The following is a 25,634-nucleotide window of genomic DNA, read 5'->3' as shown; positions in this document are numbered from 1 at the left end:
CTTTGACAATTTCTATAAAAAAAAAAACCCTACCCAAGAGTGTAGACTAAAAGTAGTAACAGTTCATTTGTTTCTCTAAACTTAGATCATTTTTAGTTCAAAACTTGACATTTTTAATATTAATAAAAACTCAAGCATTAATCCACAAAAAATCTCACAGTTTTTTTGGTCATAAATCATTAATAATTTAATTTGTATAGCGCTTTTAACAATATCCATTGCCACAAAGCAGCTTCACATGTATATTTAGATTAGAGATATTCATTTTAAATTCATAAATAAACCTTTTCATGTTGCTACCTGTGTTTTACAGGTGAAAGCTACGTATGTGTATCAATAGAACCTTTTAAGAAGCTGGACTACACCAAGAATGTCAATCCTAACTGGTCAGTCAATGTTAAGGCGGGCGCATCTTCTCGGATGCCCACCTCACTGGCCAGTGCAAAATCCAGCTCATTGGATGCCAAGGAGAGCAAAGACTTTATCCGGCCCAAGCTGGTGACCATCATCAGAAGTGGTGTGAAGCCTCGCAAAGCTGTTCGCATTCTCCTGAACAAGAAGACTGTACACACCTTCGAGCAGGTTCTCAGCGACGTTACGGACGCCATCAAGCTTGACACAGGAGCCGTCAAGAGGCTTTATACAGTTGATGGCAAAATGGTAGGTAATCCTGTGGCGTTTAATTACATCTGCTGCATTCGGGTTGTTTATACTGTATATCATATTTTAAATGATGACCCACTTCTGCAGTCCAGTAGTATTTTATTAACTTCAGTTTATTTTATTTTAAGTCTGAGAGATTGCATATCTCATCGACAGACTAGCTTGCTATTTAATACGTTTCCAGATCATTTTGTTAATGAATTTCTCTTTATCATCTATGTTGGTCTTCAGTCGACAATTTTCTATTCCTGGTTATTATTATTATTATTATTATTATTATTATTATTATTATTATTATTATTATTATTATTATTAAAAATCCATTTAAAATTGTTGATTCTAAAAAGTACTGATAACTTTTCTTACATAATTATTGAAAATCTTTGGACTTGTCAAATCTAAATGGGCTCATTGTAAAAAACTTTTAAAGTTGTAGCATTAGTACAGAGCTGGCAGACTGTGCATTTCACATCTGGGCTTTCAGTGGCATCATGTCTCAACTAATCCACATCTGAATACCTTTAGAGATAGCAAAAGTACACACATCCTTCACTCAAGCAGGAAGTATAAATACTCATATTTTAAAAGACTCTGGTAAAAGTTGAAGAACTGACAACTTTAACTTGATTGAAAAAGTGTAAAGAAGTTTGGGCTTCACCATAAAGAACACAAGCAGAGAAAGATGATGATGATCAGGAATGTCTCTGTTCTCAGTCATGTTTGCATCACTGACTGCCTCTGTCTTATCCATGTTAACACTATACATCTTGTTGCCATCTTCCTTTGCTGTTGTTAGCTTCGTAAGCTAACCTATGTCTGTGGTGTGAGAGAGGTAGGAAATTATAAACCAGTGGTAGATTAAAAACAAAAAAAGATGCACAATGTAAAGAAATGGGTTGATGGGCTGAAAATGGTGCACAATAAAAAGAAAAAATATTGATTTTATTGACCAAATAGATTAAAACTACAGTAATGAATCTGGTTTGAAAATGTAAGAAGTAAAAAATACAGATATTTTTGTCAAAAATGTAATGAGTGACAGTAAAAAATCAGTATAATGTCAGTAAAATAAATAGTGAAGTAAAATACTGATACCAGAAAAATCAACTTAAATACGTTAACAAAGTATTTTGTACTTTATTACTTCCTATCTCTGAATACCCTCATTATGATTCCACAACTATAGAAAACAACAATATTATAGAGAAACGTAGTAGAACAGAGTGCTGCGTCACAGACAGGAATCTCATACAGTAAGAATGAATTAATGCTATTACTAAGGCTAATACAATGAACACAATCCAATAAGTTCTTCTTTCACTGCAGCCACAGCTGCACCACCTGCATACATCATCTCTAGCAGAAGCATTGATATTAACCTTATAAAATGACCGGACGTTGTGCATTTCTGTGCATTTTATCTGTGAGTTACGGCAAATTGTGTGGCTTTGTGCAAATTTTAAAGGAAAGAAAACTCTAAAGTATAAATCGTTCATAAAAATGCTCAATAACTGTTTTAAACTATTTTGGTTGAACTTTCCTTAGGATGTCCAGCTTTTCTTAAAAAGTTTCTGTGATTCTTTGACCAAATCAATTTCTTCTCCTCTGTCAGCCATTGTGGAATAAAAAAACAGCTAGTTAATCGACACGAGAAAATTTGAGCTTGTGCAGTTTGCTACAGATTCGGGTTGCGATCTCTGACTAGCGTGCTCTCTGACCATGCAATCAAAGTACATGAAAATGCTGATGTTATCATACGCCTTTTACGCCTCGGAGTCAATAAGTTGCAATAGGTCCCTGGTGGTCTAGTGGTTAGGATGCCGCGCTCTCACCGCTGCGGCCCGGGTTCGATCCCTGGTCAGAAAACCAACCCCAGCCACTCTTAGTGCTGGTCCCAAGCCCGGATAAATGGGGAGGGTTGTGCTAGGAAGGGCATCCAGCGTAAAAAACATGTGCCAAATCAAGCATGCGGATGATCCGCTGTGGTGACCACTAATGGGAGAAGCCGAAAGAAAGTTTAAGGTTCCCTGGTGGTCTAGTGGTTAGGATGCGGCGCTCTCACCGCTGGAGCCCGGGTTCGATCCCTGGTCAAGGAACCAACCCCTGCTATTAAGGTTGCACAAGCCTTAGTGCCGGTCCCAAGCCCGGATAAATGGGGAGGGTTGCCTTAGGAAGGGCATCCAGCGTAGAAACATGTGCCAAATCAAATATGCGGATGGTCTGCTGTGGCGACCCCTAATGGGAGAAGTAAAAGAAAGTTTAGTCAATTAATTGCAATCTGATGGGTAAAGCAACAGCTTCAAGCTACATGGATTGTAACCAATTGGATGCCTGCAGTGATCACAGTGATGGTACAAGACAAGATAGATACCTTTGACTCTGGGAACACGTGATGTGGTGGCTGAAATCTGATAGGAAAGAACTCTAACCAAATTTGTGCTCCTAAACACAGTGCCCCTAAGAAAAACACTATGAAATGAAGATTATACTGGAAATAATTTATTGCATATTCATGGACAATAGTATATTAAAATGTAAGTCTGATAGAGTTTAGGCCTTCAAAAAAGGCCTTGCTGGCCCCAATGGCCAACCACTGGAGTACAGGATTATAGCAGCAGTTCCTAGGCAGAAACGGTGAAACTGTCTATGAAATAAAGGGTACAAAGTCATTTGTATGCTTGAAGGACTATGCATATAACAATAGTATTAATAAAAAAAATACTAAATAGAAAACCCCATCATTGGGTATTTTTTTCTAGTATATATGTTAGTAGGCTTGTTTTATAAAAAAAAAAAAAAAAAAAAAAAATATGTATATATATATATATATATATATATATATGTATATATATATATATATATATATATATATATATATATATATATATACATTTTGCTCTATTCAGTGTTTGAATGCACTCCGAAATTATAAAATCGGCAACTACTACTCTGTACACTCTTGTGATTTACTAACACATCAGTGTAGATGTGGGATTTTTTTGTTACTTTATTACATGCATGCATGTAGCAAAAAGAGTAAAAACATATTGTCCATTTCAGCAGTCTAGTCTTGTTTAAAAGAACTCGACAGGACGTCCTCTCACCTTCATCCTCCTGCAGTGCATTTAATTTCGTGACCTGGTTTCTCAGAGGTGAATCTGCTTGTGCGTCATCAGCAGTCCAAACGGGTCACGATGTTCCCCTCAAACATTGCCGTACAGGACTGGGCTGGTGTCCTCACTTCCTCCTGTTCTCCTCAAAGTGTCCTGCTTTTTCGGTCCACATGGGAGATCTTCTACACAGCCCTATTTAGCAGTAGAGGTTTACTTCTTTGTGTGAAATGCATTTTTGAAGAACTTTAGTGCAATATGTTTGGGCAGAAGATTCAACAGAAAAAAATAATTTGTGCATTTAGAGTGACTGTTTTTCAAACAAGTGTTGAGCAATAGAGAGAGAGATGAAGAGAGGCAAAGAGGTCAGCCAGAAGACGGCAGGCAAATTGAAAACTCTGACAGGCAGACTGACCTTTTCTCCACAGGAGCAGTATCTTCTATCACCACAGGCTCTGCAGCTCATCACACACATCCTCTCAGATCCTCGAATCAACACCCTCCACACAGCTCTCACTTCCTCATATTTGTTTAGACTAATAGAGATTTTCTCAGCAGATGTGACTCCAATCGGCTTTTCTATATTTCAGGCTTTGTGATTTGAGAATTACTGGACAGGTTTTGATGAAGTACTTAAGAAATGAAGAAAGAATGAGAGAGTGGTGAGTATGTAGGATTTGACAAATAATGCTTACTAGGACCCTGATTTTTTTTTTTCCAGAAACAATGTTTTAGTCTTTACAGAAATTGAGCAAAAGAATGACACGTTATATGTTTTCAGGTTTTATAGTGATTTCCATGAAATTAATCAGCTCCTGTTATTACATATATCACCTATACACTGATAGTCAGGGTTTTAGCACTTTTGTACGTCGCTCTGGATAAGGGCGTCTGCTAAATGCCGCAAATGTACAGTGAGTAAAATAAGTATTTGAACACCCCGCTATTTTGCAAGTTCTCTTACTTAGAAATCAGGGAGGGGTCTGAAATTGTCATCGTAGGTGCATGTCCACTGTGAGAGACATAATCTAAAAAAAAAATCCAGAAATCACAATATATGATTTTTTAACTATTTATTTGTATGATACAGCTGCAAATAAGTATTTGATCACCTGAGAAAGTCAATGTTAATATTTGGTACAGTAACCTTTTTACAGAGGTCAAACATTTCCTGTAGATTTTCACCAGGTTTGCACACACAGCAGGAGAGATTTTGGCCCACTCCTCCACACAGATCTTCTCTAGATCAGTCAGGTTTCTGGCCTGTCACTGAGAAACACGGAGTTTGAGCTCCCTCCAAAGATTCTCTATTGGGTTTAGGTCTGGAGACTGGCTAGGCCACGCCAGAACCTTGATATGCTTCTTACAGAGCCACTCCTTGGTTATCCTGGCTGTGTGCTTCGGGTCATTGTCATGTTGGAAGACCCAGCCTCGACCCATCTTCAATGCTCTAACTGAGGGAAGGAGGTTGTTCCCCAAAATCTCACAATACATGGCCCCGGTCATCCTCTCCTTAATACAGTGCAGTCGCCCTGTCCCATGTGCAGAAAAACACCCCCAAAGCATGATGCTACCACCCTCATGCTTCACAGTAAACACGTTTAGTGGAATTATGACCCAAAAGTTCTATTTTGGTCTCATTTGACCACATGACTTTCTCCCATGACTCCTCTGGATCATCCAAATGGTCACTGGCAAACTTAAGACGTGCCTGGACATGTGCTGGTTTAAGCAGGGGAACCTTCCGTGCCATGCATGATTTCAAACCATGACGTCTTAGTCTATTACCAACAGTAACTTTGGAAACGGTGGTCCCAGCTCTTTCCAGGTCATTGACCAGCTCCTCCCGTGTAGTTCTGGGCTGATTTCTCACCTTTCTTAGGATCATTGAGACCCCACGAGGTGAGATCTTGCATGGAGCCCCAGTCCGAGGGAGATTGACAGTTATGTTTAGCATCTTCCATTTTCTAATGATTGCTCCAACAGTGGACCTTTTTTCACCAAGCTGCTTGGCAATTTCCCCGTAGCCCTTTCCAGCCTTGTGGAGTTGTACAATTTTGTCTTTAGTGTCTTTGGACAGCTCTTTGGTCTTAGCCATGTTAGTAGTTGGATTCTTACTGATTGTATGGGGTGGACAGGTGTCTTTATGCAGCTAACGACCTCAAACAGGTGCATCTAATTTAGGATAATAAATGTAGTGGAGGTGGACATTTTAAAGGCAGACTAACAGGTCTTTGAGGGTCAGAATTCTAGCTGATAGACAGGTGTTCAAATACTTATTTGCTGCTGTATCATACAAATAAATAGTTTAAAAATCAGATTGTGATTTCTGGATTTTTTTTTAGATTATGTCTCTCACAGTGGACATGCACCTACGATGACAATTTCAGACCACTCCATGATTTCTAAGTGGGAGAACTTGCAAAATAGCAGGGTGTTCAAATACTTATTTTCCTCACTGTAAATGTAAATGTAGTGTAGTGGCTTTTGGGTAGAGTCTCTTGATTACTGATATGTCTGAATGTTAGGGATAAAATTCAATCTCCAGCACCACCAATTAATATTTAATTGATTTGAATTGAAATCGCAGAATCTATAAATCTTTATATACAGTATATACATGCATACACGTGTAACACAAATTTATTTTAACGACACTAATTTTATTATCGTGCAATTAATGCAGCACGCTTTTCTGTTTCACCTTTTTAATTAAAAATATAAATTAATTAATTAATAAATAAATATAAAAGAGATGAAATTAAAACCTTCAATGCAACACATGTATTCACAACGTCCTCTCTTTACTTTAAAATTTTTTGTAATCAATAAATATTTGTTTTACTGATGCGGAAAGTCTCAATTTAAGCTCCAAAATCCGCCATGATGGGCACATCTGGCAATTAAAATCGTCCGTGTGGAAACATAGCAAACCTTTCGTTTAGTGACCTGATGATTTATGTAATTTAAAACACCATAATTACTTAAGTATATTTTGTTTTTATGCTCTATGTTCAGTTTGGTTTCATTAATAATATTCATACATTTGAATAAAGCGTCTATATTTGCCCATGCACATGATTAGACTATTAAAAACTTGTAAAGTATTAATTTAAGGTACATTTAGAACAGATACAAATGTGCAACAAATTAAGCGATTAATTTTGATTAAATATTTTTATTAATTGACAGCCCTAAGATATATATCCTGGTATCCTATCTGAAAAGAAAAGCTTTGCATTGAGCCATCTGCAGTAAAAACCTCAAAATTTTGCTTCTCCTTATCTCCTTCAAGTCCATTTCTGGTCATCTTCTCTTCATTCAGCACTCATTCTCCAGGTGATATATGTTTAGGTTTATATGATCCACATGATTTATGTTACATTTCATATATATATATATATATATATATATATATATATATATATATATATATATATATATATATATATATATATATATATATATATATATAGTGTGAAATATAACATGCTCTTTCACCACCCAAAATACACTATATAGACAAAAATATTAGGACACCTGACTCTTCCAGCCATTTGTTTATGACTGTTCTGTTAATGTCCTCTGCTAGCTAGGATTACAATTATTATCATTCAGGACATACTGGTGATTCAGAGACAGAATTGTAGTCAGGCAACCTAGAAATGATAAGAGAAAAATGATCTTAACATGTAAAACACGCCCCTTTTTAACCTTCATTGGCATACTGTATGAATAGCTTCTATATGGTTCTTTTTTTTTTTTTTTTAAACCTATCTCTCAGTTTCTATGACAATGAGGTTACAGGAGTTGGTTGCTAGGAAACAGGAGGTACTGCAGAGGGGGTGTAGTGAATGATCGTATCACATGACTGCCTCTCAAAGGTGTAAAAAAAAATTATCTGGTTCACGTTGTGTATGATTAGCGCATGCTCAGAGCATTATTTTACTTTTTTTTTAATTCTAAATATTTTAATTCATGTAAATGAGTGGATGCCATAGTCTTAATGTATATATATATATATATATATATATATATATATATATATATATATATATATATATATATATTTAATAACATTGGAGCAGGACACCTTTACATCATTGCATTTGTATAGCCATTTTGTGACACCAAAGCCAACATTTGCAGTCTCAGGATGTTTTCACTGATGTAGGTTAGAGTTTAAATCATCACAATGAAAGTCTTACATGAGGAATTCTGAAACCTGAATTATCTATTCACCAGTGTCTTCAGAAGGAGTTTACATACAGTAGACTTTTAAGGTAAAACAGATGAGAAACAAGAACATTTCTAGCAACCAGACATTTAGTGCGTTTTACAACCTCACAAAAATATTTTTTATTAATTAGGTAAAAAATATGGTCAAATGATATGCAGGATTTAAACCAGGAATGTAAGTAATTATTAATAAATCATAGTATTAGGTTAGGATTGAAAATGTAGGGGGAATAATTATTACATTAAATAAGTAATTAATTAATTAATATTGTAGCTCATTGTGAGAAACAATTATTATTATTATTATAAAATTATTATTAGTAGAAGTAGTAGGAGTAGGAGTAGGAGTAGTAGTATTGTTATAAAAATGTAAATTACAGGTAGTCCTCTACTTACGATTAAGACAAACCCATCATAAGAAAGAAATATCGGAAATTGAAGATAGTGCTATGACTGTGACAGTGACAGCCTGTTTATAATTTTAATTTTCTGCTCTTAATTTATGGCTTTTCTTCTCCTTTTTTCACTACTAGCAAGAAACTTACTGTGCCTGTTGCACAAATTACTCATCGTAAGATCAAAAAATCGTAAGTCAAACCATCGTAAATCGTGGTATTTATCTAATACAAATGCGAATTGAATTAATAATATACAACAGATACTGCTTAATAATCTGTACAGTTTATAACATTAAAAAGGTTAATTTTTCAAAAACTATCACACTGCATGTCTTGTAATGCAAATGCACACAATAGTGGGAGTGAAAGTGTTAGTGGAAGCTGGCAAACAATCCAATCTAATTACCTGTCCATTGGATTACCAATCCACTTCAATGGTCACCTTGAAAACCTGAAACAGGCGATGGTTGTCTGAATATTATTATTCACATTATTTTCCCCATGTGCCTCTGGTTATTCAAACAATTTAGTATTCATTCATATATTAGGATCACTGCATCATCTGTACTTTCTGAAAATGAGCAGTCAAAGAAGAAACAGATTCAAGGCGGAAAATGTCCATTTTATTTATATCCACAAAAACCTATTAAGAAAAAGAAATGTATATGAAACTTAATAAGACCAGGTCATTGCAGATAATTTAATCTCTTACACTATGACAAAATATCTCCAGGAGTGCAACAACAAAACTGTGGCAAAGACGCACATCTTCAAGAATTATCAAAAACAACTTGTCAACTAATTTCCTTTTTTTTATTGTTTCCTTTTCTTTTCAGTTTTTTCCCTCCCTCATTGTTTTTGCAAGCTCATCATTGTGTATCTGTCATTCAACTCTGTTGTTCCTTTAGACATTGATGAAGCCCCAAATGATGTAAGAAGTCCATTAATGATAAATAGCTGTTTCTAGGCATTAGTGTGATGACATGATGAACATGATGACTGTGCATTCTGATCTTAATGGTTAAGAGCTTGTGATGGATAAGTTCACAGTACTTAAATATATTTTCTACATAACTTTGCAAGAATCTAAAAGAGATGTTTGACTTTTTGGCTATGTGGTTTTTATCACCTATTTTGCAAGTGACAAACTATGAATACGAGGTGGTATCAAAGTTTCGAGACTAGGTCTGTTTCCAATAAAGTATTTTATTTATCTACATTTACACACTTTCAAAATAGTCCCCTTGCACAGCAATACATCGCTCCCAGCCTTCCTGACACTTCTGGAATGTGTCCTGTAAGTTGTCTTTTTGTAGCTTGTCAAGCACCTGCTGCGATGTGTGCTGGATCTCCTCAATGGTGTCAAAATGGTGACATTTGAGCTGGATCTTCATCTTTGGAAAAAGGGCGAAGTCTGCAGGAGTCAAATCTGGCGAGTAGGGTGGGTGCGGAAGTTAAATCGTGTTGTTTCTGGCTAGAAACTCACAGGTGAGGAGAGTTCGGTAAAAGAGTGCACAAACGGTCAGAATAGCAGATGTCGTAACACACGTGGTCAGAATAGCACAAGTTGCACAGCTCCTGATGTACACAGGACAATGTCTTTTAGCAAACTGACTTATTAGGGTTGGTGCTTCCTTTGATTGTGTGTGCAGCCTTGTGCTTATATATTGTGTGAAAGAATGTTGTAACCTTCAGTCAGAAAAGGCCCGAAATCTGGGGATGGTAGCTCATTGGTTAAGGCATTGGTCTCTGGATCAGAAGGTCATAATTTCAAATCCCAGCACCATTAAGCACCTATTAAACAAGGCCCTTAACCCCTTAACTGCTCAGTTTTAAGTCACTCTGGATAAGGGCTTCTGCCAAATGTTATAAATGCAAATTTTATGTAGTGTGTGTAAAAACAGAATGTGAGTAACTCTCATACAATTTTCCAGAGATTACTCAAAGCTGCACTGACTAACACAGGGCTTGGATTAAACCAGCAGCCTAAGTATATACAGTAGTAAGAGTGTGTGTGTGTGTGTGTGTGTGTGTGTGTGTGTGTGTGTGTGTGTTTTAGAGCTTGCGAATGAGCTTGGCTCAATGAAAGCTTTGCCTGAGGCACTTAATGCTTACTGCAAGAGTTTCAGAAGAGTAAGTGGACGCTGTCGAATCTGTGTAATGACTCAGTGGCCCGTGAAGGGACCAAATGTTTGTGAAGCCAAGCTCCTGGCTCTGGCTCTTGTACACAGTAGGTTTGTTTACGACCCTGGACATTTTCATGAATGATTCTATCCATTTCCTTTTAACCAGGGACAGATGCTGCAGCTGCTGCATCCAGATTGCACTGTTAATTTAATACAGAGCCAGTATCCATGTCTAAATAAAGTTTTAAACTTCATGTGGTTAGAGCTTACCAGTCAATAAAACAGTTGAGATCCAGTTATTCCAAGATCAAGTATATCTTAAACGCGCGTGAGGCTTGGTCCAGTCTATTATTAGAGGATGATCACACATCATACCAAAAAGATATTGGTAAATACTTGCAATATTTTCATAGATTCTCTTCTTTTTTTTTTTTTTTTTTTAATTATGAAATATCCCAAGCAAAAGCACAGTTACACTGAATATTGATGTAGATTTGAGGCTGCATGGAGAGTCCTGTTATTATAACATCTTGCCAAATGTTTGCATATTATTCACCAGTGCTGGAAATAGATCAGATAACACATTCGTGCCATTTTTTGACATCTTATCCAGAGCAACTTAGTTATTTAATTAATGCAGCTGAGCAATTGAAGGGTACAGGCTTTCCTTAAGGGCCTAGCAGTAGCAGCTTGGAACCCATGACCTTCTGATCAGAAGTTTAACAGCTTATCCACTGAGCTACCAATTTTCCACTACCATGTAATAGTAGATCCCACACCCTCTTTGTAGCATTTTGGCTAGTTGGTTAGTTAGCTTACAATAATTCAAACATTCTTAGTAAAGGTGCTTTTGGTCAAATTGGCACCTTCATCTTCGGTTTCATCTTCATCTGAGTTTTCCAAATCGGAAGATTGTTGTCTGAAAAATAGCACACAATCATGTTGCTAAAACTATTCGATTCGATTTATTTGCAATTTGTTACTTAAAAGATTATCCCTAATTAACGAGTCAGTGGCAGCGGTGGCAAAGAAAAACACCCTGAGAATGGTGATGAGGAAGAAACCTTGAGAGGAACCAGACTCAGAAGGGAACTCATCCTCATCTTAATGCCATCTTTGTTAAGGTTTTCAAGTGTTTCATTATTGACACACGAATGCAAAAATGTTCATGGCCACAGTAGCAAACTGTTTATACAAATTAAAATCCATCTTGAGATGAATCCTCCACAGTGAACTTTAGGCTGTTTGAACATGAATTGCTGTTCATGATGTTACTGCTTTTGCTTTTTATAGTAGTTCATAGTTCCATGTTAAGTCATGTTTCCATTTCCTTCAGCTTCAAAAACTTAAAAGAAAAACTATATAGGTAAATATTGCAATTTGACTACTTCAAAAAACCCTTCCGGTAGGTTGCATAAGTCATGTCTTTTTCATAAGGGGGCACCATCTTTTCAGATTCAATTCATGTTGCTGAAAAAAAAAAATCTCTGCAGATTGATACAAGATGTTATGAAATGTGTGTGTGAGAGAGAGAGATGAATGAGCCATAGCCTTCAGTTGTGGTACCTCATCTGCTCTTTCTCAAAGTCAGTTGAATATATGTCTGAGGGAGGGTGTGCAGCACTGGTTTTGCTAATTTGTATTTCTAGCCTTGCTAAAGGCCATCGTTAACTGTATTATAAGATTTACTAGAGTACAAAACATTGAAACGCTGTTGTGGTTGTATATTTCAGCTTGTGTACTGAGATATTAGGTTTTGCAGAAATACTAAATGTACAGACATCCATGAGTTCTGTAAATGTGTAGATGTATAAATTGCAGTATTTCATTAGTTAAGACATATGGCCCCAAAACATTAAGCTTCCACCCCTATATTTAACTGTGAGGGTGAGGCAGTCGGGTAACGTCTTCTTTATTCTCAGTCTTGCAGTTCTGCTTTTTAGAGCCACAAATGTCAAAATTGGACTCCTGTGTCCACAAAACTTTGAGCTATTCACTGTCTGATTATTGTGTCGTTTTGCCTTTTACCAAGTTTATTGTATAGAAACAAAAGGAACGTGTGTCTCAAAAACCATTGATTTTTTTTTTCAATACTGCCTAATGCAAATTTTGCATGAAAAAGCAGAATAAAGCAAAACAAATAAAATTTGAATTCGATTTTTATTATTTTTTTAATAACGCAAAATAAAATGCTTTTGACTTTATTATTTATTCCATTTTATTTTATATAAAATAGTCTCCTTATTGTCTTGATTACCCTTTCAATTTGTTGCACTTATCTATACTATATATGAACACATCCTGAGTGTTTTATTGAATAGCCAGTCCATATATTTCTGTATATGGGAATCATTTATGAATATTCTACAGTATGAACTTTATTGAAACTGTTACTTAAATCAGGATTAACAACATGAACAAAATGCTCCATGTATATTCAGGTTCGGCTCCATAACCATGATGTGTGTGTGTGGTGTGTAGACGGTGTAGATCGATGCTTCAGGGGACAGCATTGACAAACCGAGTCTGTGTCTCTGATTTGGCAGTGAGCTCAATTCAATAGTCTTATCATCATCTTTGTTTTAATACCAGTATGCCTTATATAGCTAGGCTATAATAATCAAATATGTTATGAACACCTAATTCAAGATTTGCATGTTATAATAACCCCCACTCTTCTGCGAAGATGTTTAACTACATTTTGGAGTGTGTTTGTGGAGGTTTGTGTTCATTCAGACTTAAAGGTTTTAGTAAAGTCAGGTAGTGATGTAGGTGAGGTGAGGAGACCTGGGGTGCAGTCGGTGTTCCAATTAACCCCAAAGGTGTTCAACAGGGGTATAGAGCGCTGTAGCAGGAGATCTTCCACTCCAGCCTTTTAAAGCATATCTTCATTGAGCTGGTTTTGTGCACAGGGGCATTGTCATGCTGGGTTTTCTAGTTCAAGTGAAGGGAACATTTAATTCCAGCACATCCTATACTATCCTATATATATGTGTACCTCCAAATTTGTAGCAACAGTTTGGGGAAGAAGGAGAAGTCACAATACTTTTGCTCATAGACAGTAAAAAGTAAATATAAATACATATTTTCATAGATTTACATCATAGGTTTGGAAAATGTCATATTACAGCGTTATGCTTTTTAATTTATGCTTTTTAACAGTTACTAAACCAGAGATAAGCTGCAATACACACTCCCAGCCCAGGAACACGGCACTTCCTGATCTAGTCATGAAATGTATTCTATTGATTCGTGTTTATAGACACGAATTTCCCTCTTTCTTCGTGTCAATGAGGACGACTTTCTGCGTAATGTATTTGAATAGAAAGTCTTTTTAGTGCCGCCACCAAAATTTTCTTTTTGCCACTGGAAGACGCTGTATTGTTTTTTTCACGAATGTTATTGTTTTTTTAATCTTTAAACACCGTTACTCCACATTTAGGCAGGAGATTTTATCCTTGAATTTATTGCTTTATATTTGTTAAGCTAAAAAAAAAATACAGAGAATTTCCTGAATAACACAAACATTTATTACAGTATAACCCTTACCCTATATTTCCTGCCTTATTCTTTAATTAAAATAAAAAAGAAAGATTACCTTTGCCATTTCTGTCAGCATTACCCATGAGCCTCTGCCTCTGTTGCTAAGGAGATGGAGCCAGACGGAGGAAGTTGTGCTGCCACGAAAAAAGAGGGAAATTCGTGCGAATAGATAAATCATTAGATTAAAGTTCGTGACTTTATCAGGATATGCCGTGAGACTGTGTCCACCCTTTCTCTATAGTTGTAATAACATTAGACTTCAGTACAAAACTGAAGGAACAAACTTCTGGTAAACAAACATCTGATCAGTGGCGTTTCTAAAAACAGGAAAGCATGCTCTATATTTAAAGATGTGCACAAAAATAAAGCAGAACACATTTTCTCAGTGAAAGTGCTTGCTATGAATAATTTTTCATATAAAATAAAGATTTCAAAATGTACCAGGAGTCTAAACACAGGAGAATTAGCGTTTTGGGCCAGCTTGTATCTTTTTTCTTTAGTCAAGTTCTGGCCTAGTTTCTACTGTTTGATTTATTTATTTTATTTTTGTTGTGGGTGTGAAAAGGGACTCAGTCTGGAAGCATTTTGAGTAGATTTATTTGGGCTTGTGATTAGCTTTAATAAAAATGTTCATTTGTTCTTTGGTTTCGAATCCCTTATTTTCAATTTTTTTCAATTCTCTATTTTACTTCCTTTTGGAAAATGTTGAATTTGGTGTACAAATGTCACCCAATCATTTTTAAAGATTCATATTTAGATGTAAAATCTCCTTTTTTATCAGACGTGCCTTGCCAACGAGTTTATTTCTATTCTGACCGCCTACTTTAGGGCATATTTAATCCTACGTTACCTGGAATGCAACAAATACTTCAACAACAATAAGTTACTTCATGGCCAACTAAACTCTGGTAAATAATATTTCCTGGAAGTGTAATTAGATCCAGAAGACTCCCAGGATGGTTTTGTATTCATGCTTCAGTGCTTTTGCATTTGAAATGATTTGAGCTGAAAGACAGAAAGCGACACTGCAGGATCTCCCCGTGATCTCTGCTGCCTTTCTGCTGCTCATCAGTGCAATTAGGAGATGCATTTCAGACGCCCAGAAATCTGTCAGTATTCATCATTACTGAACACTGAGCAACTGGAAAAAAACAGCAATTTTTTTCTATAAGTACACATGCTTAAAGAACTTGAAAAAATAGGCACAATTTGTTTGTAAGTATACAAGCAGTCCATGTTTTAACCCCTTTTTTTATTATCAACTTGGACTTGTTCATTTGTACCTGTGTCTCATGTCTGTCTGTTTTAATTCATTGTTTGTGGTCAGTTTGTGTTTTCAGCTTCATGGTTGGGAAAAATACCCAAATAAATCCAAATCTCTCCAAAGAATCTTGCTTTTTTGCATTCAGGCTCACTCTTAGAGTGTCTTTTTTTTTCTTTTTGCATTAAGACTCAGCTAGTCCTGTTCTGAAATATATCACTGTTAAAACAACATGGTCTAAACTTTACATATTTTAACATCCGAGTATCCCAGGGCCCACCAGAGCATAAGGGGAGCATGAGGGGGCACCAACTCACCATTGTACAATTACTAAAAATTGTTGTTTTGCACATTCAAGTAAATATTGTAGTAAAATAGAGTTTATACTGTACAGTATGTACACTATATATATATATATTTATTTTTATTTTTATTTTTATTTTTTTTTAAATGGTGAAAGTGTGCACTGTATATGAAAAGACAATTAACATTGTGTGAGACTCGTGTCTGCTATTTGCATTAATGCATTATCAAGTAGCCCATGAATCAGAATACTTTATTGACCCTATAGGGAAATCGTTTGGTTGCAGATGCTCACAGTAACATTTAAGTAAAAATTCTTAACCCTAAATTCTTGACAAAGAAACAGGAGGCGAAGCTGAAGATGCTGTGATTTTCATTAAGAGTGACTAAGATGGACAGGATAAGAAATAAGTTTATTACCGGGACAGAGCAGATAGGACGTTTTGGAGACAAGGTGAGGAAGGACATGGGGTATATCAGTAGAAGAATGCTGAGGATGGAGCAGCCAGGAAGAAGGAAAAGAGGAAGACCAAGGTGAAGGTTTATGGATGTGTATGAAGGAAGACTTACAGGTGGTTGGTCAAAAAAGAGGATGATATAGAGGACAGGGTGGTATAGAGACGGATGATCCACTGTGGTGACCCCTAATGGGAGAAACCAAAACAAGACAAACTTATAGAAATTTAAAAGAAAGAGATCCAAAATCTTATATATTTAGAAGCCATTCATATACTGTTCAAGGCAATTTCTATCCTCAGAAGAAGCTCAGCTCTGTTTTTAGATTGCATTTCTATTTTATTCTATCTCACTTGTATATCACCTTTTAGGGACGTGTCAAAAAGATTGTATATAATAAGCTTTTTGGAAGACAATATAGAAAAATAGAGCTTATGTAGGATAATTCTAACATTTATAGTATACTTTTTTAACTTCTCTTTAAGTACATGGTTCGAAATAGAGCTTGAAGATGAATCATTACTGACACCTTGTGGATGAAACTAAAATCAAAATAAGCTCAAAATAAGAGTTTAGTATTTTCTTTTTCAATTAAATTATTGACTCAATTTATTTTAACTAACTCAATCTCTTGGATTTCCAGCTACTGAAGACTGTGGTAAATGTTTAACCACAGCAAATTGCCAACAATGAACAAAAACATGCTTTTTAGCTACTATTTTTTGGGGGTAATTAGACAATAAAAAGTTGTTCATCTGTGACTGAGAGAAAGAATTGGCACTGGAGACTCCTTCCTGTATAAATAGGACGGACAGACAGACAGACAGACAGACAGACAGACAGACAGACAGACAGACAGACAGACAGACAGACAGACAGACAGACAGATAGATAGATAGATAGATAGATAGATAGATAGATAGATAGATAGATAGATAGATAGATAGATAGATAGATAGATAGATAGATAGACACACACACACAAATATGCTATTGATGCAGAAACAAGAATGTAAAAGAATTAGGGTATTTCTATAAACCTGGGATTTTGGGATTCAGTTTAATTCAAAATTATTTTAATACTATAAGGCAATTAAAGACAGTAGTGCAGTATTTATTTATTATAATTATTATTATTATTATTATTATTATTATTATTATTATTATTATTATTATTATTTATTATTTATTTTTTATTTTTTATTTAAATCCCAATAGTTAGTAAAATTCTATTGAATTTGTTGACTTGACTGATTTTTTGGTTCTGATAAAAAATAAAAAAAATAAAAAAAATAAGAGAAAAATACTTTAAACCACAAGATGGCACTACCTTAGTACATTCTTGCCCCATATTCACATCAAGGCAGCTCACAGTTTGTACAGGAACATATGCGAGCTGTGCTCAGTGCAGCAGTACTGATCACTGGTGTTATATTTGCCAGGGATTTCTGACACTTCGCTACTGTATGTGGATTGACATTTTTTTTTAAGAGTGGAAGAGGTTCAAGAGGCTGGTTTGTTACACTGCTTTGTATTTGGGTTTCTGCCACAGTGTGCATCTGCAGTGCACCGTTTTGGGCCATTTGCTCTGATCTACTTTACTGATTGCTGACAGAGATGTGCACAGGACACTTTTTAATTCAGCAGTACTACTTTTGTTTGCATCCTGTGAACTTTAGTTAGTTACACTTTATGGGCAAATGTAATGGGACACCCAATGTTTTCAGCCAAATGTCATTCTTCTCCAAACAAAGTTGGAGCACACAATTGTATAGAATAGGATGTGGCAGCATTACATTTTTCCTTCTTTAAACTAGAAGACCCGAGCCTGTTCCTGCATGACACTGCCGCTGTACACAAAGCCAGCTCCATGAAGACATGCATGGGTTGGAGTGGAAGATCTCCTGTTTTAGAGCTCCGACCTCAAACCTATTGAACTCCTTACCTACATCAATACTTGGCTTTGTGGCTAAATGAACACAAATTTCTACAACCACACTCCAAAATCGAATGAAACATCTTCCCAGAAGAATGGAGGCTATTATAAAAGCAAATGGTGTATAAATGTCGAATAGGATGCCAAATAATACATACATGTTTTGTGGTCAGGTGTCCTCAAACTTTTCTCAAAATGTAATTCAACAATCATGAGTTCTCAGAGTTCTAAAGCGGACATGAACGAATGATGGAAAACAAACACAAAGTGAGCTTCTCATTACTTTAATGATCTTGGTCTTTCTTTTGCCCACACGCTTCACTGCATTTTAAACAATCCTGTGGAAACTTCATCCTGATGCATACACAATGTCTACACTCTGGTTTGGAGTTCATGACAAATTCCACATCAGGGTCGTGATGCACCTTCACACCATCTTTGTCTCGGATAACAATCGTGCTGAGGGAAAATATTATGGGATGTTCACGAGTCTTGCAAGGTTCTTTTTTTAGTTTGAAAGTACAAAATCAAAAGATTAAACATCAAAACCTTTGCAATATTTACATCTTGAAAAGATCTATTAATCATTTCTTTTGTCAGTGCTCCAACTTTTTACTTTAAATGTACAAAAAAATCAAAGAGCTGGTCCAGATTTCACACACACACTGCATTGTCGTTTTATGTTATATCATTACGCAATTCCCATCCTGTGATTTCACACATTATTTCTCAGCGAGACTCAGCCATAATAAGCGTGCTTGAACCGAGCTAACCTTCTGCTGAATCATTCTGAAAAAGGTCAGCGATGACGCCACGGCTGCCTCTCTACAGTACCACAACCTGCCGAAGTGTACAATGTGTGCTATTTACTATTCCAACTCACACATTAAATCTGGTGGTGTTAATGTCACCATTTCTGCTGCAAATAATCTTCTTGCTGGTGTAGTGAGCCATCAACAAACTGTATCTACCGTATTTTCCGGACTATAAGCCGCTATTTTTCCCCCACACTTTAAACTCCGCGGCTTAAACAACGAAGCGGCTAATTATGGATTTTTCCTTTGTTTTTTCCGATTTCACAAACTTCAAAACAAAAAACTGAACCCCATAACATTAGACCAATGAAATTACAGAACGGGTTTAAGGTGAACCAATGAAACGCTTTATATTAAATCAGATGCGCTCCCACTGAATCGGGCCGCACCACATCATAAATATGGATGCGGTTCCTCTGACGTTTGACCTGCCGCTCACTCGGACCGTCTACAGGAAATGTGAATCATTCGTCACGCTGAAAACAACCGGGCATGAAAAAACACACTTCACCTGTGTTCTGAGCTGCACGGCATCGGGAGAAAAGCTTCACCGATGGTGATTTTTAAACGCACGACGATGCCAAAAGATAAACTCCCGAGAGAAATTGTTGTGAAAGGAAGGAGGAAGACGGTGAACAATGACTTTCTTGGTAGGCTACTGTTTAGATACAAGCCGTGTAACAGACACTGTCTTTCATTAGAGCCTGTGTAAAGTTTTAGTTTTACACATTAGTTTCAGCTTATTTATGTTCAAAATAAAAATCTTCAAATTCAGTGGGTGCGGCTTATATTTGGGTGCGCTTAATAGTTTGGAAATTATGGTGTGTGTGTGTATATATATATATATATATATATATATATACATATATACATACAGTGAGGAAAATAAGTATTTGAACACCCTACTATTTTGCAAGTTCTCCCACTGAAATTGTCATCGTAGGTGCATGTCCACTGTGAGAGACATAATCTAAAAAAATAAATCCCGAAATCACAATATATGATTTTTAAACTATTTATTGGTATGATACAGCTGCAAATAAGTATTTGAACACCTGAGAAAGTCAATGTTAATATTTGGTACAGTAGCCTTTTTACAGAGGTCAAACATTTCCTGTAGATTTTCACCAGGTTTGCACACACTGCAGGAGGGATTTTGGCCCACTCCTCCACACAGATCTTCTCTAGATCAGTCAGGTTTCTGGCCTGTCGCTGAGAAACACGGAGTTTGAGCTCCCTCCAAAGATTCTCTATTGGGTTTAGGTCTGGAGACTGGCTAGACCACGCTAGAACCTTGATATGCTTCCCACAGAGCCACTCCTTGGTTATCCTGGCTGTGTGCTTCGGGTCATTGTCATGTTGGAAGACCCAGCCTTCGACCCATCTTCAATGCTCTAACTGAGAGAAGGAGGTTGCACCCCCAAAGCATGATGCTACCACCCCCATGCTTCACAGTAGGGATGGTGTTCTTGGGAAGGTACTCATCATTCTTCTTCCTCCAAACACGTTTAGTGGAATTCTGACCCAAAAGTTCTATTTTGGTCTCATCTGACCACATGACTTTCTCCCATGACTCCTCTGGATCATCCAAATGGTCATTGGCAAACTTAAGACGTGCCTGGACATGTGCTGGTTTAAGCAGGGGAACCTTCCGTGCCATGCATGATTTCAAACCATGACGTCTTAGTGTATTACCAACAGTAACCTTGGAAACGGTGGTCCCAGCTCTTTTCAGGTCATTGACCAGCTCCTCCCGTGTAGTTCTGGGCTGATTTCTCACCTTCCTTAGGACCATTGAGACCCCACGAGGTGAGATCTTGCATGGAGCCCCAGTCCGAGGGAGATTGACAGTTATGTTTAGCTTCTTCCATTTTCTAATGATTGCTCCAACAGTGGACCTTTTTTCACCAAGCTGCTTGGCAATTTCCCCGTAGCCCTTTCCAGCCTTGTGGAGGTGTACAATTTTGTCTCTAGTGTCTTTGGACAGCTCTTTGGTCTTAGCCATGTTAGTAGTTGGATTCTTACTGATTGTATGGGGTGGACAGGTGTCTTTATGCAGCTAACGACCTCAAACAGGTGCATCTAATTTTGGATAATAAATGTAGTGGAGGTGGACATTTTAAAGGCAGACTAACAGGTCTCTGATAGACAGGTGTTCAAATACTTATTTGCAGCTGTATCATACAAATAAGAAGTTTAAAAATCATACATTGTGATTTCTGGATTTTTTTTTAGATTATGTCTCTCACAGTGGACATGCACCTACGATGAAAATTTCAGACCCCTCCATGATTTCTAAGTGGGAGAACTTGCAAAAGAGCAGCGTGTTCAAATACTTATTTTCCTCACTGTGTATATATATATATAATAGAAAGAATACTCAATAAAAAATTATTGTGGAATGAATGTTCTTGAGAATGATGGATAATATCATCGTTTTTTTGCAGGGTCTTAAAAAGTCTAAAATTTTTAAATCTACATTTTTTGCCTTAAAAAGTCAAAATTGCAGTTCATATGCTCAGCACTATAAAATGTTTTGTTCGTTTTCATAGCGGTACAACTGAGACCAGCCAATCAGCTTTCTGTTACTGGTGCGAATGTCTCAGATTGTACCACAAACAAGGCTTGAAAAAAAAAATTCTTTAGTGCTCAGTTAAGGCCAGTTGCTAACACCGTGTTTGTGTGTGTTTTTGATGCTGTAAATTTCATTTATAATTATTTTAAAAAGACCCTGAAACTCTTAAATGTTGTTTTGTATCCAGATTAAGTTGCTTTATTCTGCAGCCCTGTTGAATTCTTAAAGTCAATATTAGATTTTAGATTAGATTAGATTCGATTCAACCTTACTGTCATAACACATGTACAAGTACAAGGCAACGAAATGCAGTTTGGGTCTAACCAGAGTGCAACAGCAGCAAGTGCAGGATATAAACAGTGTTTACATGATTTACATAAATGAAATAAAATGGTATTATAGGACTATAAACAGTAATTTACAGATGTGTATGTACCATGAACATTATATATATATATATATATATATATATATATATATATATATATATATATATATATATATATATATAAATAATGGTAAGTTAGGCAATGGTGAGCAGCAATGCAAAAGAAGAGCAAGTGTGCAAATGAACATAGTTTTGTGTAGACACTCCATTAGCGCAATAACGAAGTGTGAGGTGTGTGTGTGTGTGTGTGTCGGATGGGTGTAGCAGTGTATGTAGGGCAGTAGGATCAGCGAGGGGCAGAGTTCAATAAAGAAACAGCACCAAGGCCTTCAGCGGTGCCCTACCCGTGTCAATCCACCTCTTAATACCATCATTATGACTCCACGGCTAAAGAATCCATCAATATTATGCAGAAATGCAGTGTAACAGAGTGCTGCATCACAGACAGGAATCTCAATCAGTGATTATGAGTGCCATTGCTAAAGCACAATTCAACAAATCTCCATTCACTGGAGCCACAGCTGCACTGCCCACATACATCATCACCAGCAGAAGCATGGATATCAACCTCATAAAATGAGGTACCTTGCGATTTTTCCTGGGGATTTAAAATGAGGGCAAATTGGTTTTCTGCAATTTCTACATGACAGAAAATGTAAAATTATTAATAGTCCATTAAAAAAAGCTTAAGAAGTGTTTTATAACCAAATGTCCAGCAACTTCTTGAAAAAAACTGCTATTAAATCCACACAAATATATTCGATCTTGTGCACTTTGCAGCAGATGTGGTTTTAATAGCTCTGACTAGTGCATGCTCCGACCATCTAATCAAAGAATGTGAAAATGCTGACATGTTTAGATGCCTTCTTGGGGGCCTTGGAATAAGCAGGTTTGTCGTGGTTCCATGTCCAACTATGTCCACATCTGTGTTGAATTGAACATGGAGGAAAAGATATGCGAAGCAACCAGTTAGCTCTCTGAATTAGCTGATTCTGCGGGTTTCTTTAACCAAAAGGACATTTGAAGGTTCCTCAGAGGAAGCACATGATATAAATTATTTATTCCAAATATTTTTAAAAATGTTAGCCATTTTTCATTACTTAATTTTTGTCATCTTTTTAGGTGGCGTGTCTGCAGGACTTCTTCGGCGAAGACGACATATTCATCGCCTGTGGCCCTGAAAAGTTTCGTTACCAGGATGACTTCCTGCTGGATGAAAGTGGTAAGACTCCCGATTTTCCTCTTTTAATACCATCAACAAAGTGATTTTGAGGTTTCATAAGCCAACAAAACAATAGTGTTCTTGCAGGAATTTCATTCATGTGACATGTGGATGGGTGTGGAAGTCAAGACAAGAAATCAAGAAGCTTTAATTGTCATTTCAACCAAACTGTATATAGCTGATGCAGTACACAGTGAAATGAGACATTTCTCCAGAACCCTGGTGCTACATAAACCAGAGCTACCTAACAGAAAAACAGAGCTAAGGACTAAAGTAAGTTGTCCTCTCCACATAAAGTGCATCGTGTGCCACCTGGTGCAAAGACAAGACAAGACAACACGAGACAGTTATACAGTACAGTGTGCAAAAGAGAACTGTATACAGTAGTGTACTTGCAAATAAACACAAAATGTAAACACAAAAGGTTGTGCAAAACAGCAAGTCAAATGGATGTGCGAAAAACAGCATGTAAACAGTTATGTAGTTATAATAAAATAATAAATTATTATGGGTAGTGCTGAAAACATGGATGAGTGAAATAAAATGAGTGTGTGTTTGAGTTCAGATTTGTAGCAGCAACTACTTAGAAAATTTGGATGGGTTTCACAAAGCAATCTCTCTCTCTCTCTCTCTCTCTCTCTCTCTCCCTCCCTCTCTCTCTCTCAGAATGCAGGATGACAAAATCACAGTCTTACGGTCGGCTCTCATCGTTGCAGGGTCGCTGCTCTCCTCACAGTGGAGGTGCCTCATACAGGAGCAAATCTCCTGTCTCCAACAGCTCAGGTAGGAAGCACCAGTTTTTCAGGTTGCCAGAGCTGCGATATGAAATCAGCCTTCTGGGATAACAAACTGCTCAATAGTAAAACTCACTCACAGCTTATCATTGAAATGTTATATCATAATTATTTAGTTATGTAGTTGAGTTCATTAAAACAGTGTAAAGAAAAGAAACAAATTCTAAAAACACAAAACATCAGTGACTGGGAAAAGTTTCAGCTTTTAGCTGTAGTTTTCACGTCACTGGAGAGTCTATATTCTCTAGTTATGGTTAACAAGAAGATTGTGTTTAGTAAGAATTATTGGATAGCATTGTTTTTTGGTTTTTTCAACAATTAAACAAAATGTTTAATATCTTGATTTCACTATATAGACAAAAGTATTTGGACACCGGACTTTTCCAGCCATAGGTGTTTTTCCCCCCAAGCTGTTACCCCGAAGTTAGAGGCACACAATTACCTAGTCTTTTGATGTGGCGACATGAAATTTTGAACATGACAATGTCCCTGTACAATAGCCAGCTTCATGAAGACATGCATTCCATGTGTAAGAGTGGAAGATCTTGAGTGGCCTGCTATAGAGCTCTGACCTCAATCCTATTGAACACTTTTGGCATGAATGTGAAAGCTGACTGCACCCCATGCCTTCTCACCTCACCTACATAATCACAAGACTTTACTAAAGCCATTAGGTCTGAATGAGCACAAATCTCCACAAGCAATTGTGACAATTAGAAATAGGATGTTTAAAAAGCACATATGTAACTCATAGTCAGGTGTTCACAAACTTTGCTCCCTTTTGTAGTATATTCCTCGCTACATTTTAATGTAATCATGTCTGATATTGAGCATGCTATCTTATGTGCAAAGAATCAGATTTTCATCATGTCTAATCTCTTCTGTTGAAGTGCGTCATCAGACAACACTGATTGATTTGCTTTTAAATAGATCATACAGTTTTGAACAAACAACAAACCTGCGGAGTCCATTCTAGCTCAAGTGCACGTTGTCATTAAAATAAAGAAAAGGACACGGCAAATATAAAAAAACGTACATATGTACATACAGTGGGTACGGAAAGTATTCAGACCCCCTTAAATTTTTCACTCTTTTTTATTTTGCAGCCATTTGCTAAAATCATTTAAGTTCATTTCTTTTTCTCATTAATGTACACATAGCACCCTATATTGACAGAAAAACACAGAATTGTTGACACTGTTGCAGATTTATTAAAAAAGAAAAACTAAAATATCACATGGTCCTAAGTATTCAGACCCTTTGCTCAGTATTTAGTAGAAGCCCCCTTTTGATCTAATATAGCCATGAGTCTTTTTGGGAAAGATGCAACAAGTCTTTCACACCTGGATTCAGGGATCCTCTGCCATTCCTCCTTGCAGATCCTCTCCAGTTCTGTCAGGTTGGACGGTAAACGTTGATGGACAGCCATTTTTAGGTCTCTCCAGAGATGCTCAATTGGGTTTAAGTCATTGCTCTGGCTGGGCCATTCAAGAACAGTCACGGAGTTGTTGTGAAGCCACTCCATCGTTATTTTAGCTGTGTGCTTAGGGTCATTGTCTTGTTGGAAGATAAACCTTCAGCCCAGTCTGAGGTCCAAAGCACTCTGGAGAAGGTTTTCGTCCAGGATATCCCTGTGCTTGGCCGCATTCATCTTTCCCTTGATTGCAACCAGTCGTCCTGTCCCTGCAGCTGAAAAACACCCCCACAGCGTGATGCTGCCACCACCATGCTTCACTGTTGAGACTGTACTGGACAGGTGATGAGCAGTGCCTGGTTTTCTCCACACATACCGCTTAGAATTAAGG

At 36.8% G+C, this 25,634-nt stretch overlaps 1 protein-coding gene across 2 annotated transcripts in view; it reads left to right on the top strand.

Moving 5' to 3' along the window:
- dclk1b (doublecortin-like kinase 1b) overlaps positions 1-25,634 on the top strand; it is a 63,165-nt gene that overhangs the window by 6,260 nt on the left and 31,271 nt on the right. For both annotated transcript variants that reach the window (XM_083547905.1, XM_083547904.1), the window contains exons 3-5: positions 314-660; positions 22,936-23,035; positions 23,702-23,818. In XM_083547905.1, the coding sequence (XP_083404031.1) occupies positions 314-660; positions 22,936-23,035; positions 23,702-23,818 (564 nt within the window). The remainder of the gene's footprint in view (positions 1-313; positions 661-22,935; positions 23,036-23,701; positions 23,819-25,634) is intronic.

This window comes from Silurus aristotelis (genome assembly GCF_946808225.1).
Source record: "Silurus aristotelis genome assembly, chromosome: 8".
Taxonomy (NCBI): Eukaryota; Metazoa; Chordata; class Actinopteri; order Siluriformes; family Siluridae; genus Silurus; species Silurus aristotelis.
Note: the sequence above shows the minus strand (reverse complement) of the source record. Positions and strands in the feature narration are given on the sequence as shown.